Genomic DNA, 16,329 nt, shown 5'->3' with positions numbered 1-16,329 from the left:
CTTCCTCCCATAAGTCAAGAGTGTGACTAAATATCTCTATAACCTTGTGGGACTGGGAGGGCTTTGGACCCAGCCACCCTCCTGTTGTCCTGCTGACACTGGAGCTCCTATAATGTTTCAATGGGTGTTGCAATTCCAATTACTTTTTAAAGTTAATCTGCCAGTGCACCACCAATCCTGCCATTATAGAGCCCTGTGCAATCAGGATATGATCGATCACAGCTGTGGGATCCGCCTGCTGTCTTTTAAACTAAGCCTATGCATGATATACAGTCCTCATGAGCCATAATCAGTGAGTGGAAGTCAGGGGTGGGGCCAATGGGTGTGATTCTGCTATCCTCACCCACATGTTGATTGCACATTCATTTGTCATGCTTCTGTCATCAGATCTGCAATGCTGAAATGCAATTTCTGCTGAGTGATGGAAAGCTAACATCTTCTGAACCTGGAGTCCCAAACGACATTAGTTTTTAAAACATTTATTATAATGCAGGAACAGAAAAGCTGTGCTCCCATGCCAACTGTTTTTGGACTCCAACTGCATGAGCCCCAGCCAGTACCACCAACATCAGGGATGCTGGGAGTTGAAGTCCAACGACATTTGGAGGTTACTAGGTTCCCCATCCTTTGGGTAACAACTCCCATCAACATTGCTGGATGGCTGGCATCTGAAGGGGGCCAGATTGGTGAAGACTGCTGCAATGCATCACACAGAGAAATGAGCTCATGAGACAATGGTCTGATTCAATCAGGCAGAAAAGGTGTTCTGTTTGTGTCTGATATATTCTTAAAGCAACAATAACATTGGGTTTTAAGTGAGGAAAGAAAGGTCGTAGCAGCTGCATGGCCCATTTCCACTTTCTGGATGACCCCCAAACTTAAAATCTGAGATGAATGAAAGAACGCCACAACCTTAACTCAGGTTCCATGGCAGTGCCTGTTTAATGCTGAACAATCTTATTTAGGAACTTGCTTTGAGTCTCCATTTCCGGTTTGTTTTTTGCAAATGTTTTGCTGCAATTCAATCTCATCAGTTGTGGGCAGACAAGGCAGCAAACGTCAAACCACTGCATTTATCTCAAAGGTGGGTTGTGCGGGACTGAAAATAATTTGCAAAGAGTTCATTCAGCACCAGAAGAATACAAATTGGTCCCTGTTTGGGGTGGCTTCTGTACACAGACAACTGGAAGCGTCGTAGAAAAATAAGCCATTTGATACAATGCGCAAAGGCAACCACAGAAGGGTAACGGGGGTGGACAAATGGCAATGCAAAAGCCTGTCAGACAGGATAGGACATGGGATTCATCGGGGGCAGGGGGGCGGGGAAGACACTTGGCACGATACCGTCTCCCTTTGGGCAGCTCCCATGTCCTTGATCCCACCAAGGGAGGAGGAGGAGAAGGTCCCCCAGAAAGTCAGATGGTGCATTCCTTCAATGGGCATATTCAAATTGCGTTAAATTGGTCCTTCTGCCAAAGTCCAATCAAAGGCCAGTTCTTCACTGAAGCTTTGTCTCCATTCCGCACGCTTTCCTGCCGAGAGGACAATCCCACAAAACTTCACGACGCTGGGCATGCCGCCCAGCTGTTGACTAATAAAACAAATGAAATTATTATTATCATTATCATTATTATTATTTTGTATGCTGTCTTTTTGCTTCCAGATAGAGAGTTCATGGCTGGCAATGGTGACAGGTAGTTTCAGAGAGATACCACTCGGGCAACGTCGCCCAGGTTAATACTGTCTTGCAAATCCTTAGTGTTTCCACACAAGACTATTAAAAACACTTCTACGTTCACAAAGGAAGGGGGGAAGGGGGGTGTCTTTAGTCCAGGGGCTCTTGCTTTATCCTGATTGTGGTGTTGGGCTGCAGTCTTCTGTCCTCACGACATAGTACATATTCGCTGAACTGAGAGGAATCCACGCCTCCTCCGCAGGACGCCGCCACGTTGAAGCCCTTCTGGAACAACCGTTCAAGCACCTGAGGGGGAAAGCACCAGTTAATATTGGAGAAGGCTCCGTATCAAATGTGCTCATGATTCTGAAAGGACCAAGAGAATCCCACTGAACTGAACTGAAAGTACGAGTCCTATATCCACCCGTGGGAGCCAGGACACGCAATGAGGTTAATGGGTGACAGTGCAAAGCTAACGCACAGTTATTTCTTTGCTAAAGTCTCTGTGCAGCCCCACATAGAGGACTCAGCATGTGTCAACTAGGGGTGCATTTCAGGCATGGGGAACACTGCATTCGTTTTCCTGATTAATATGCTAGTGCTTCGGTCCTGTGGTCCTTTCACACCGCAGTACTTGGTGTGTTTTGAAATTGTGAATTGTGTTATGATTATTATTTTTTTACCGATACACCAGCAGGTTGAGCTGAATTTCATTCACATCAGTGGGCGTGTGTGTGGGGGCACAACAGCAAACCACATTGGATAATGTTGCTGCTCCCCCAACTCTTTCCACACAGCCGTGCGCTTCTCTTCCCCCATTAAAGCAGCAGGGAGGAAAACTGTATGCCGCTATACGGCCCTAAATTTCATCACTTTACTCCCATGATATTCTGGGTTAAAGGGCCTCCAAGCATATAATTTTTTTAAAGGAATCAAGTAACATGGAAACGAGTGCTAAGCTTGTATTGCTGTGTGAAAGTGCAAATATAATTCAGAAATTAACGGTTAGGGAAACGGTGAGGAAATGGTATAAACTGCCATGTGAATGCAGCCTTAGACTCTGAAAACAGAAAATGGCCAGCCAGCCCAAGGCAAACAGCTGCGATGGCTGAGGCTGATGGGAATTGTAGCCTAAAAGATCCAGGGGGCACCAGGTTGGCAAAGCCTGCTTTAGAGAGCTAGTGACAGTCACAACCAATATTAAATAAGATGGACCAGCAGTCTGACTCAGGGTAAGGATCAAAGCAGAGATGACATAAGGGTGATATAACGAACACTCTTTTTCTTTCCCCAAAAACAGCAGCCTTGGGTGGGGGATTAGATCAGGGGTGCAGCATGTCCAAAAAGGGGGTTTCTTGCTGCACTGTGGCCCTGATCAAAATTGCCCTGGGTGCTCCCTCTAGACGAGATGGGGCAGTTCACACATTGAAGAGAAGAAGCCTGTGGCTAATAGCAGTTTTGGGGAAGGGGTGAGTTAAGTTGGATGCAACACTCTGCGCAGCTGCTTTTTGAAAGCTCCATGTCTGGAGCTTCCACATCACATCTAATTTCACCCTTAGGAAAGCCCCACATTATACAGTAAAGTTGTCACTGGAGTAAAATGTTAGACGAAGGCGATTTGTAGCTCAACTTTCCCCCTGTGGCTAAAGGTTTGTATTATTACCTAACTTTGAAGAAATTACCTGAATTTCTTCCAAATGCTGTCACTGGCTACAGACTCACAATCTAAGAGACTTGACATAAAAGGAAATAGGAATGGGGTGGGAGGAGGAAAGCAGCCTTGGAGCTCCACTGGCTAATGAGTGGGGCCAGGTTGATCTCCCCATGGCCTTCTACGCACGTTTCCTTGTCCAGCCAGACGACAACCCTGTGAAACAGGGCAACTTTAGGAGGAAAGTGATGCTCAGGAATGGAGTCTGACTTATAAATTGCTATCCATTTTGTCCACAGCTGAAGACACACTTGAGTTCATGCCTTCTGTATCCAGCCCTACTCACTGGCTTTCCTTTTTCAAAGCCATCTCAGCTTCCTGCAGATGGACGCTATCTGGATTATTTCATTTGTGCGTGTTGCCCTGCAAAGTATTTTGGTCTCGTGGTCCAGAGGTGGTGAAAAGGGCCCCTGAGAGCCAGCTAGACTCTGCATGATACATTTCTGGTCTTTTCAGGATCTCCCAGCATATTATGCAGCGATAATTCTATAACTTATTCCTAAATGACTGCAGCGTGATTAAAGTCTTGCTTACAGCAAACCTCTGCAGAAAAACCCAAATATTAATCAAACAAACAAGCACTCTGCAGGGCAGTTCAGTACATTATGGAGTAAAATACTGGCTGGTAGTGATATTGATGCTACCTCTTAAGGAAAAGCAACGTTGGGGCTTCAGTCATCATAAAATGAGGCCATAACTTATCATTAATATGCTGTGCTAGATGGGGGGAGAAAAAGCAGCAGGCTGTTATGAGCATCTTCTTTACTGGTGTAACCATTCTGGCCGCTAAGGGATTTTCCTACCAAACAGGTTGGGTTATTCAGGGTGTATGTGTGCTGTTAATGTGCCTGTGTTTATATTCCTGCCTGTGCCCGTCAGCCACCTAAAGTCCTCACCGCTAATCTCAACTGGGCAGCCAGTCAGAATGGCTGCTCAGCACTCCACCTCTGGGATGCCACCTGGTTTGTGATATCAACCTGAGCTTTGAAGGGGTTCAAGGACACCTCCATGGCCCAGCAGAACTGCAAGCTCCTACTTGCCTCCAAACCGGGTGTTTCCCCCCTGCATCCATGAGAAGAGCCTGCTGGATCAGGCCAAAGGCCCATCTAGTTCAGGATCCTGTTCTCACAGTGGCCAACCAGGTGCCCCATTGGGAATCCCACAAACAGAACCCCAGCACAAGAGCCCTCTCCCCTCTTGTGGTCCCCAGTGACTGGTATTCAAAAACATTTCTGCCTCTGACCATGGAGGCAGTAGATATCAATCGTGGCTAGTAGATATCAATAGCCCTCTCCTCCATGGATTCATCTAACCCTCTTTTGGTGGCCATTGCTCCCTCCAGTGGGTCCCATCGTTAAACTATGCACTGAATGAAGAAATATAATACGAAGCGCAAATGTCACTGTTTCAAAGGACAGCCAAGCAAGATGAACATTCTCTGACAGTAAAATGGTACAACAGGCTTATAAACAAATGCTTGGTTCAACAACTTAAGAACAAAGGAGGCAATTCAGTTACTCCAGAATACAAAATTCATAAGCAACGTAGCGACACATGACAAGGGGATTATCAAATAATACAAGCTGTCGTTGTGTCAAAAGCGATACACCTCATTCCATGCCCCCCCAACTAATATACTAAAGCAGTATGTATACTGCTTAGTATATTTAGCCAATATACTAAAGCAGGAAGGCTGGGAACCTTATTGCAGTTGAGGGCTGGGCAATGAAAAGTGACTGCTTGCAAGTTTCCAACAGGCATCTGCTGACCGCTGAGGGAACAGGGTGCTGGATTAGATTGGCCATTGGCCTGATCCAGCAGGACTCTTCTTAAATTCATAGGTTCAGTGCTCTCCCCAGAATCCTAGACCTACCGAATCTCCTTACAGAGCACAGATTATATGGTCTGCTTGAGGTGATTATAAATATTTCGGTGAACTCCTCCATCCTTTCCTTTCTCCCTCCTGCTTTCAATTCCAAAGTCTCCGTTTCACTTTCTTTTGGTAGGCAACAGACAGGCCTCCTTTCCGCCAGCCACCTGGACTTCCCAAGTCATGCAAGGCAAAGCTGAGCTTTGATCTCTTCTCATGGCTTCTCTTGAACCCTGCGAGTATTGACTGGCCCTGGGACAGGCGCACTGTCTTGGTGTTCGAGGAGGCAAACATCAGCCTCGTTCCCCTGACTTCTGCCCTGATCTTGTATCACTTCGCAATGCAAGAACGTGAAAGGACCCGAGGGAGAACGAGCAAAAGGCCTAGAAAGAAAAAATACCCTTTTTTGGGTAAAGATAAAAAAAAAAATGAAAGGAGGGGTGGGGGGAAGAGATAACAGTGCACCTGCTTAAAGCACCTGGAATGACCATCACACAGTTTTGGAGAAAATTAGACGTGGCCCACCTTACTACTTGGCACATGCTGGAAAAACTAATGAATAAGCTGAGAGTCCTTAGATGTGAAAGAAGGAAGAATGATTCCGTAACTGTTTGGTCTGATTTTATTTCATTTGTAAGCAACCCCAACCCCACCGCGGCCTAGGAATGAATCTGGCTGATTCAGCAACTCAGGGCATTCGAATACTTTAATTCATGTTTTGTGACCACAGACAGACGGATATGCTTCTGAATACGAGCTGCTGCAAACCACAGGAGTGGACAGTGCTCTTCTGATTGGGTCCTGCTTGTGGGTTTCCCAGAAGAAGCATCTGGTTGGACAATGTGAGAACAGGATGCTCAACTGCAGGGGCCTCTTCTTATGTGCCCTTCCCTTGCCACACTTTTAGGCTGCAAGCAACCCAGAGCACGCTTCCCCTCGACGCATGTTTCACTGAAATCAATGGGAGCAATTTCCAAGTTCACAGTGTTCAGAACTGAGACGTCTCCCGTTGTTTCTCTGGGGCTAAACATCTCCAATTCTGCCAGTCTTCCCTCCCGGAAACTGCCTTCAAGACAGATCCCTTTAGAATCATTCTCATAGCTCTCTTCTCCCAATTTGTTCAAAGCCTTCTTGAAGTGTGCTGCTACCCAGAAGGAAACACTCTAAAAGAGATCATCTCTGTGGCGAGCCGAGCATGATTTCCCAAGTTTTGGAAACAGAACATCTCTTGTCATAAACTGGGGGAGGCCTTGGCCTTTTCAACCACAGTGTTATATGGCTGAATTTGCTATCTGTTGTAACGATGCTTATGGTCATTATGTTTTTGCAAGGAAAAATGGCATTTCTGGTATCTGTGATTTTAAAAGAAAACCTACAATGGGAGGGATGCATGTTGCACCAAAAAAGAAAAAGGGTCCTTTCCAGCCATTAACATTAGCAATGTTCAGGACAATAAGTTATGAATTAGCAACAAAAATGTGAAGCCCTGACCCCATAATTCTTAAGAGCCAGTGTAGTATAGTGGTTAGAATCTCAGACTAGGACCTGGGGTTCAAATTCCTACTCAGTCACTGGATGATTTTGGACCAGTCACTGCCTCTCAGCATAGCTCACCTCACAGTGTTGTTGTGTAGATTAAATGAGGAGAGCAAGAATTGTGTACGTCACCTTGCGCTCCTTGGAGAAAGAGGTGGAATATAAAACCCTACAGGTTAAGTCTTTTCTAGCATGGAAATACAATTTCTCTGGTTTTGTGTTATGCCATGTCCCCTACGGCAGCCATTTTGTGACTGGCGCCTACAGCACTCTTTCAAAATGTCCCCCTGGTCTAAAACCTGGACCGACCTTTGCTGTGGTAAGTTTACCTCATCAACCTTGTCACAAAACTTGTTGGTTTTATTCATTTACTTAAAAGCACTTCTATTTTCTGTTATAAAAAAGATGTAAAAATAGGAATTCACAAATAACAAGGTTGAATCTCATTGGCCAGGGAAAGTCTGTGCCAAGAGATATGTCTTCACATGATGTGGGACACAACTGATGGACGCTGCCTCCATCAGAAGGAAGGGCATCCTACAGGGAAGGGCAAATGGCAGAAAATGCCTGCTTTCTAGTTCACTGCCCTGCAATGTTCTGTAAGGCGTGCCTGCCACTTTGCCACTGAAAATAGTCTTTGAAATGCATCACGGGATAATGTAACATATATCCTGAATTATTTTTCAGCTAAAATGGACAGCAAGCTCGCAAGCACCCGCTTCTGCGACACCACTATTTGCAACACCTGATGTTTGCAGCAGACAAAATTTGCAGGTGTCGTCGAGAAAGAGTCTATACATAGCAGAGGGTGTTGTGAGTCTTCATTAAACAGAACAGAACGAACTCCATCCTCTGTTCTCGTTCAAGAGCCATGCATTTTAAAAAGGTTGTACAGGGCTTAACGATTCCATTTTCTGAGAAAGCATTTGTGACTAGGATGTGGGGCGAGTCCTCTCTCTCCAGTTAGGAATTCAAGCCTGTCTGGTTACTGCCCGCCCCCCCCCCCCATTAAAAAACGTAAAATGGAGTTCAGAATTAAAGAAGTATCCAGATGCAGAATGTGGACCTTCAGAATTCTAAGCCAGCCTTTGCCAACACCTGGCACCTTCCAGAAGTTTTCGACAGCAACTTCTGTCAGCCAAATTGCAACCCGAAACATCTGGAGGGCACTGTGTGGGCAAAGGCTGTCCTGAACCTCGAGGACAGATTGCTGTCACAGTTTCAAATCCCCTGCCTAACCATCAAAATAGGAGTGAATATCAGCAAGCCAGAGATTAACACTGAAGACTCTGTCGCTGTGGAGGGCTGGGATGTTTGTTAACCTGAAATGAATTTTAAGCCATTTAGATTTAGATGGGGCAGGGAACAACCCCGGGGTATAAAACAACAAGCTCTGCCCTACAACTTGTTGAAGAGAGACCTCACTATCATGGTCTAGCCCAAGAGGTTGCCAACCTTTTGGGGCATGTGGGTACAGCTGTAAGCTGGTGAAGCTGTTGTGGGAACCATCCCCACCCACCTATTATATTGCTGCAATAAAGCACTTCTTTCTGTGGGGGGATGGGGCTCTATGGGTGCCAGTGAAGGCTTCTGTGGGTGCCATCTTGGCATTTTCTGCTCTTGCATAAAGGATAACAGACTGGGGAAATAATTTGCCTTGTTTGGGTTGACAAAACCACAATGTTTTTTATTTTATTTTATTTTATTTTTTAAAGGCCATAAGCCAGCTTTTTGAACTGCATACTGCTCTTCACCTGGGCCAGGTATTTAGAGCAATAAAATTCCAACCACCCAAAGTGCCACAGTGACATGTTTTGCAACTGACTTCTCTTGGTTTCTCGCTGTAGCCTGAAGCCCATTTGCTCTGCCCAAAACATCCTCTGCCAATGGAGGCCTTTCCACGCTCACTCGCCCTTGCCCGTGTGCCCTGCCAAACATCCTGAGACAGGCAGCTGGATGCTCAACGCTCCCAATGAAAATGCCCTTATTGCTCTGGTCCTCGCTAATGAGTGTCAAACCATCAAGGCTGCTCATTGCCAAGGTCCGCTGTAGGGTAGCCCTCCCATGGGCAAGCTCCCTATTTGGGACGGGTGGGCGGGTGGGGGTGGGCGAGAAAGCCACTCAGAGGGGTTTGCCGAATCACAAACTTACATTTCCCGCATCCTACCTATCCGTCTTTCCTTGTTTCATATGTTAATTTTAAAATCTTAAATAAAAAATAAAAAGAAAGGAAAGGGGGGAAAAATAACTAACTCAATCAAACCCCCATAAAAACCTTTGAGTATAAAGTGGAACACATTTTGTTTAAAATACTCTGGGCAATTTTTATAGAACATCCTCTTGGAGGGGAAAAAAAGTGCAGAGATCATTTTTTTAAGTCCATCCCGGAGGCTCTATCATTTAATTATGAGTGGGACATAAATTATGCATTTACACATTGTTGCGTTTTCTATAAAGTGGCATGGAGAAGCGGCTCCCCCTCCTTCCTTTCCCCTCTTCTTCTTCTTTTTTTGTAGTTTTGGTACACTCTTTTTTCTTCCTAGGGGCACTTTGGAGGGAAGAAAGGACTGCGGGGTATGAGCTGATGAAAAAAAATTAGCATTTGTCAGCCTAACGCCATTATGAGATCAGCATGGTGCTAACACACACAAAAATCTAAATCTCTCTTTCTCTCCCCCACCAACAACTTAGACTTAAGGGAAAAGGGAAAGGGAGAGAGAGGAAAAACGCCCATGATCTCACCAGGCAAAAAATGCCTCCTCCTTCCAGTGACACAGAGGCAATTGGGCAGAAGGGACTCATCTGCTTAGTACTGAACGCAAAAAGAAAATGGTAGAACGGATGAGGCCCATTACCTGCACCGAATTCAACCGACAGTATCCGTTCAAAGGAAACCTAATGACGTGGGTGGGGTCTTGGTTCCAGCCTGCGTTGACCGAGTTGCACATGACGTCCCCTGTCTCTGGGAAGATCTCCTCGATCAATGCCTTCTCTCCACTCAGTGCAATCCTTTCCCCGAGATCCGGAGTCACCCTTACAACCAAGCAGTCACAGGGCTGGAAGTGCTTCCTTTGTTCCTTCTCCTGTTTCCATCGCTCCAGCTCCTTGATCATCGGCTGCAGCTGGTAGTACTTGGCCTCTTCGTATAAAAGATTAAAATCCTTTTAAAAAAGGAGAGAAAGAGAGCTTATGTATCTCAGCACTTATGGATTTCATATATCTAAATCCAAATCTATATCTATACAGTCGTACCTTGGAAGTCAAACTGAATCCGTTCCAGAAGTCAGTTCGACTTCCAAAACGTTCGAAAACCAAATTGCGGCTTCTGATTGGCTGCAGGAAGCTCCTGCAGCCAATCAGAAGCTGCGGAAGCCCCGTCAGACGTTCGGCTTCCAAAAGAATGTTCGCAAACTGGAACACTCACTTCTGGGTTTCTCCGTTTGGGAGCCAAAACGTCAGAGTACCAGGGTGTTCAGGATCCAAGGTATGGCTGTATCCATATCTATACACATGAGTAGGCAAACTAAGTCACGGGGGTCAGATCCGGCCCAATCGCCTTCTAAATCCGGCCCACAGATGGTCCAGGAATCAGTGTGTTTTTACATGAGTAGAATGTGTCATTTTATTTAAAATGCATCTCTGGGTTATTTGCGGGGCATAGGAATTTGTTCATTCCCCACCCCTCAAAAAATATAGTCCGGCCTCCCACAAGGTCTGAGGGGCAGTGGACCTGCCCCCTGCTGAAAAAGTTTGCTGACCCCGTCAACACACATAATCTGTCCATGAAGAGGAAATTATGCATGTAATCTCCAATGGGCTTTGGGGAATGTGCATATCTCAACTGAATTTTGTACATTCTCTGGTCAATGTGCATAGTCTCCAAAAAAATGCCTTCCCTCCATCTCTAGTTCAGAACTGTGCAATCTGCATCCTGCAGGCTGCTTCTGTCCACTTCCTGATCTTACGGGGATCACAATACCCTCTTCACAGATCAGCCAAGCAGCGAGAAGAAGGGGCGGTTTTTCCAGAAAACGTTATTTTCTGGCAGTCCAGCCTTTTCCCACCACTCTCAGTTGTTCCTCAGTCAGCTGAGCAGCACAAGGGGGACTGCAGGGAGAAGAAAAATGTGACCCGTCCCATCCTACAAACCTGACAGAAATGGCCCCCCTCCACCATGCTGCTAGTAAACTGAGGTAAAAGCTCAATCACAGCATGGAATCCATCATTGTGGGGATTTTAGTGGAAGGAAAAGTTCACCAGGAAGGGTTACCCACACAGGAAAAAGTGAAGGGAAATGCATCGTTTCCACCAGGGAGGAAATTGCCACTGCCTCCTTCTTGTGCTCCAAGGGAAGTACCTGGGCCTTGAGGTGGAGGAGAGGACTGAGGTAAGCACAGCCCTGCTTGAAACAGCCTGTCTGAGGGCTATCCTTGCCCCATGCCTTTCTGTAACCATTTGAGCTGGATGGTGCCCCTGCCTGAATGCACACCACAGCTCTGAAAACCATGGAAATGGGAGGACCTTAAGGGACTACTGTACCCGTAGCAGAAATAACAGTGCTTAATAAAGACTATTCCAATGAAACACACTGGATGTCTGAAGCCAACGAGCTGGCTGCTCAGTTCACGTCAACATGTGGAATTCAGGATCTAGACTCCAAACCCAGTCACCCTAAGCCCCCTTAGTTCCCCCTTGCCTGCCTGCATCTTTCCTGGCAACAACACACAGCTCCCTAATAGTCTCCTGTTCAATTTGCACCTTGGCTTCTCCTTTCAAAAACTCTAAGTTTCCACAATCTCTTGTGTCCTCAGGCCCCTTCCTAAATTGCCCCACTCTACTGAGCCACCCTTTCTCTTGACCAACTTCCCCAGCACTCCTCTCTCCTCCCCTCAACAACATACAAACCCCTCTCTTGACCATAAGTACTGTACTTCCTTGCCTCTGAGAGCCATCCTTTCGATTCCTTGGGTCCCAGGGGGACCTCTTTTCAGTTCTGTGCATAGTAAAATATTTCAATCCCAACCAAACTGGTAACTCTCCTTTCCTCACAGAAGATGGACAACAATCATTCCCTGAACAACTGATGATTTCACGCCACAGTCTTCATTGCTACAAGCACAATTCAATACAGTTTCTCTCAAGATCTTTTTACAATCCCCCTAAGGGAAGATGTTACTATGACCTTAACGTTGGGGGCTGAGGCTGGGGGAAAGGGAAGCTGCTGAAAGGAGGTTCATCGTAGAGGTGTGATTTGAAACTTCCTGGTTCTTAGCTGTGTGTGTTTTGGTTACTATGCTAAATGAACTCTCATGGAAAAAGAACACTCATCCACCCATGGAAATCTGGCAAGCAAGCTGACTGCAAAAACAAAACAAAACAAAAAAAAAACCTATCCTTTGGAATTCCCCACTACAGGACAGTGTTCAGGCAAAGCATTTCACAATGTTCCTCAAATACTTGGCAGCCAGCCCTACGGCACGACAAGAACTTGAATGGAGCTTGACTTAACCACACCCACAGAGTACAGGAAGTCTCATCTTAATATCTACAATGATAAGAGTCAGTTGCAAAGCCAAAGATCTCACTGGGGCTCACTGGGCCTTCTTTTAACCCCTCCAGAAGTTTTGGACTGCAACTCTTATCATTAGTCCAATGCAGCATCCAAATTCCTTTTGAGTGGGTTGAGAGAAGCCTGCTTTAAGTTAGCAGAAGCCTGTCTTAAAACTTGGCTTTTCCTTCATTCTCTGGGGGGAAGAAAAATATGCAAATTATTTCTGGTGGCTTTTCTTTTTGCATCAGATATATTACATATTCTGGGATCCTGTTAAGACCCTGCCAGTCTTAAGGTCCTGGTAGAAAATGAGAAGGAAGGAAGGTTCTGCACTTAGGCAGGAAGAACCAGCTGCACAAATACAAGATGGGAGACACCTGGCGTACAGGTGAAAGGATCTAGGGGTCTTGGTGGATCACGAGCTTAGCATGAGTCAACAGTGTGATGCAGAAGCAAAAAATGCTAATGCTATTCTAGGCTACATCAACAGAAGTATGGTGTCCAGATCAAGGGAATCCATAGTACCACTCTATTCTGCCTTGGTCAGACCATACATGGAATACTGTGTCCTGTTCTGAGTTATCACAATTTAATAAGGATATTGACAAGCTGGAAAATCAGAGGATGGCAACCAAGATGATCAAGGGTCTGGAAACCAAGCCTAATGAGGACTGGTTGAAGGAGCTGGGTATGTTTTGTCTGGAAAAGAGGAGACTGAGAAGAGATATGACAGCCATGGAAGAGGGAGCAAGCTTGTTTTCTCCTGCTCTGGAGGGCAGGACTCGAACCAATGAAAAGAAAGGGGATGCCAACTAAACATCAGGAAGAACTTTCTGATAGTAAGAGATTTTGACAGTGGAACAGTCTCCCTCAGGAGGCTGTGGACTCTCCTTCACTAGAGGTTTTAAAGCAGAGGTTGACTGGCCATCTGTCATGGAAGCTTTAGCTGAGATTCCGGCATTGCAGGGGGCTGGACCTTGGGGTCCCGGCCCAACTCTACAATTCTATGACTTTCTCATTTTGATCTTTTTCAGCATTCCTTTTGAGAACATATAGATGCTTTCCTTGAAGGTGGTGTTTGTTGGTTGAATAGTCTGCCAATTCATGCCCACCCCCACAAACCCCTTCAGTATACCTTCAAAAGTTTTCACCTGCTGATTGCACAAAAGAGTTGCATCCTCTCCCAGTAATGCAAAGTTTTCAAAGCTGCTCCCAATTTGTTTCTGGCCCCTTTTCAAAGAACTTGCTTTGACCCACAGAGACCTTGGTTCCTGAAGGATTCCCTTTCTCCATATGTACCTAGCTGTAGCTAGGTCCTTTGAGCAGACCCTTCTTCAAATGCCCCATTAGTCTGAGGTTTGAAGGATGGTGAGGTGGGACAGAGGGCCTGGAACTTTACACCCTCCCTTGAGGAGCCCCACATTCCCTAGTGACGGGCCCATTGAGGACCAGTTGCCTAATGTCACACCCACTGTTCAGAAAAGGAGCCGGATGCCTGATTATCACACCAGTGACTTTTAATTTTGTCCTTTCACCCAAGAGAAGGGCCTTTTGTCCATGTTGAAAGGGCAGCTCCCAAAACAGCCTTGAAAGGCAGGTGTGAAATTTTGTTCCCAGCCTTGCTGCACCCGGGAGTTTGCTAACACCCCTGCTAATCTGATGCTGCTCATCTGATACAGGCATGATTTCACTCCCACTTTGTTCTGATGACTTAGGGCAGAAAATGACAGACTCCAGCCTGGAAAAGTGCTGACATGGAAAGAAATGGCAAGGAAACCTGAAGTACCTTCTTTGCAGCTCTCTGCAAGGGGCAAATGGCAACCCACAGACTCCTTCGACTAACAGAGTCCAGCTGGCTGAGATGTGTTCAGTGGCTGCTAACATTAACAATTCTCTGGTTCAGGAGTCTGCATACGAGGCATACATTCACAGAAGCCTCTGCTTGGCTGTAGTAGCTCTATCAGCTGCTACAGGCATCTGGAGCCCCTCCATTCCAGCCTTCTCAGCAGTGCCAATGGTGCTCCCCTGAATATGGCTCTTGGCCGAGAGATGTTCTTGCTTTACACCTTCCTGTGTTTAGCACGAAGGTCTGTGCAGGGTTTCTTAGTTCAACTAAGGAACTCTGCAAAGATATTCCTTCACACTCAACAGGCACAAATATAAAGGCACCTGGAGACCTTGGCTGCCACCTCCCCCTGCCCCAAATTTAAGCCCTCTCATGTACAGATGAAAACTTGAATGGATCTTGTGTAAGAAACAGATGCCCAGGCTTGCTCCATCAGTTACATTAAAAATGACTGAATCTTGAATACAAGAGGGTGGCCAGGCAGATTTGGCCACTGTAATATGCAGACAGTCACCAGCCCTTAGCATGGGCTATGGGACTCCTGTGGCTCTAGGTTGCTCTTGGGATTGGGCTACCTGCCCAGAGACATCCCTATTCAGGAGGCTAAGAAATACAGCTGCTTTGAGCAATAGATAATGGGGGCTACTAAGGGTGGTCCAATTGGGCTGGATGCACCAGTATGTTCTCTGAAATGAATGGAAGCCCCACAAGAGTATGGCAGCCCCATATTCATTTGTCTTGGGACTCCTAGGATGTCCATGTGTGAGGGCAAATGTACCTGAAGGCATCATGCAATCTCTACAGGGAAGCTGTTGTTCTGTGGGCATTTGTAGGTCCGGGACAGACCTTCTTCTTCAGAGTAGACATTATCAATTGGGGTGGGGGATCAGCCTGGATGAAACCCTGGGTCCCTTCCAAACCTGCAATCCTGTATCTCTGAGGCTAGAATGTATAAGAGGGAACCTGTTGGACTGGTCAAACCCGTCTATTTCTTCATGCAGTGAATAGCTAAACTATGGAACACATTTCCCCCAGGAGGCAGCGATGGCCACCAACCTAGATGGCATTAAAAGAGGATTAGACAAATTCATGGAGAAGGCTATCAGTGGCTACACCCCATGATGGCTATGCTCTGCCTCCATGGTTGGAGGCAGCAATGCTTCTGAATACCAGTTGCTGGAAACCACAGGAAAGGAGAGTGCTCTTGTGCTCCGGTCCTAATTGTAGGTTTCCCACAGTCATCTAATTGGTCACTGTGAGAACAGGATGCTAGACTAGATGGGCCGTTGGCCTGATCCAGCAGGCTCTTCTTATGTCAAGCTAAGTACCCAACTTCTGCATCTTAAGTGAGTTCTGTTGTCAGAGAAATAAAGGGTTGGGCCTTCCCCACCCGGCTGGCCTGTAGAAGAACAATAGCTAGATAAGTTGTTGTGTGTGAGAGTAGAAAGCTGGATGCTGGAGGCACAGAGACATGTCCTGCTCTGTGGTAGGCCTAAGCTGAGCTTTGAGGCTTCTCTGGAAATCAAATGGAGAAGCAAGATCTGTTGGGGCTTCAATGATGTCAGCCTCTCCATCCAATGCATAGGTTATATATATATGTGGAAATAAAACCATGCATCCTAAAGAAACCACAGTCTCCACTGACCTTCGTTCCAAGGAAACCAACCCCTGGGGAAAGTGCTTGGAACTCCTGGAGCCTCTTACAACTTGGTGGTTGGGATGGCACTTAACAATACTCTTTCTGCACAGGCAGGCAGGTACTTGTGCCTGGGTCTCAGAACATATAGAGTGACTGACACATGTTAGGTGAATTGCAGGGGGTGGGGGACAGAGGAAGCCTGTAGAGCCAAGCCTGCATCCCATACCTTCTGCTTGCTACATGAAACAACTTTGCACTCCTCTGACTCAATGGAGCGACAGCAGTGAGCGACAGGAAGGACCCCTGAGCCAGTAATTGCTGCTGTATTTACAATTCACAAGCCCATGAAAACTGTATTAGATATTAGGAAAAGGTGCTCTCAAGGGGTGGGGGGAGACTGTCAAAGGTAGAGCACTTTCAAGTCTCATCTTATTAGCAACTGGAACTGTAGTTAATATTCACTGTAAACACACCAGTCAGATGCGATAATAGAGACTCGCT

General features: G+C 46.2%; 1 protein-coding gene across 5 annotated transcripts in view; it reads right to left on the bottom strand.

Moving 5' to 3' along the window:
- Positions 1-918: 918 nt before the first annotated feature.
- KCTD15 (potassium channel tetramerization domain containing 15) overlaps positions 919-16,329 on the bottom strand; it is a 68,070-nt gene continuing 52,659 nt past the window's right edge. For all 5 annotated transcript variants that reach the window (XM_079988480.1, XM_079988479.1, XM_079988481.1 and 2 more), the window contains exons 4-5: positions 9,648-9,953; positions 919-1,981 (exon numbers count right to left, since the gene is read on the bottom strand). In XM_079988480.1, the coding sequence (XP_079844606.1) occupies positions 1,826-1,981; positions 9,648-9,953 (462 nt within the window). In that variant the 3' untranslated portion in view covers positions 919-1,825. The remainder of the gene's footprint in view (positions 1,982-9,647; positions 9,954-16,329) is intronic.

The sequence above is a fragment of the Podarcis cretensis genome, assembly GCF_951804945.1.
Source record: "Podarcis cretensis genome assembly, chromosome: 8".
Lineage (NCBI taxonomy): Eukaryota > Metazoa > Chordata > Lepidosauria > Squamata > Lacertidae > Podarcis > Podarcis cretensis.
Note: the sequence above shows the minus strand (reverse complement) of the source record. Positions and strands in the feature narration are given on the sequence as shown.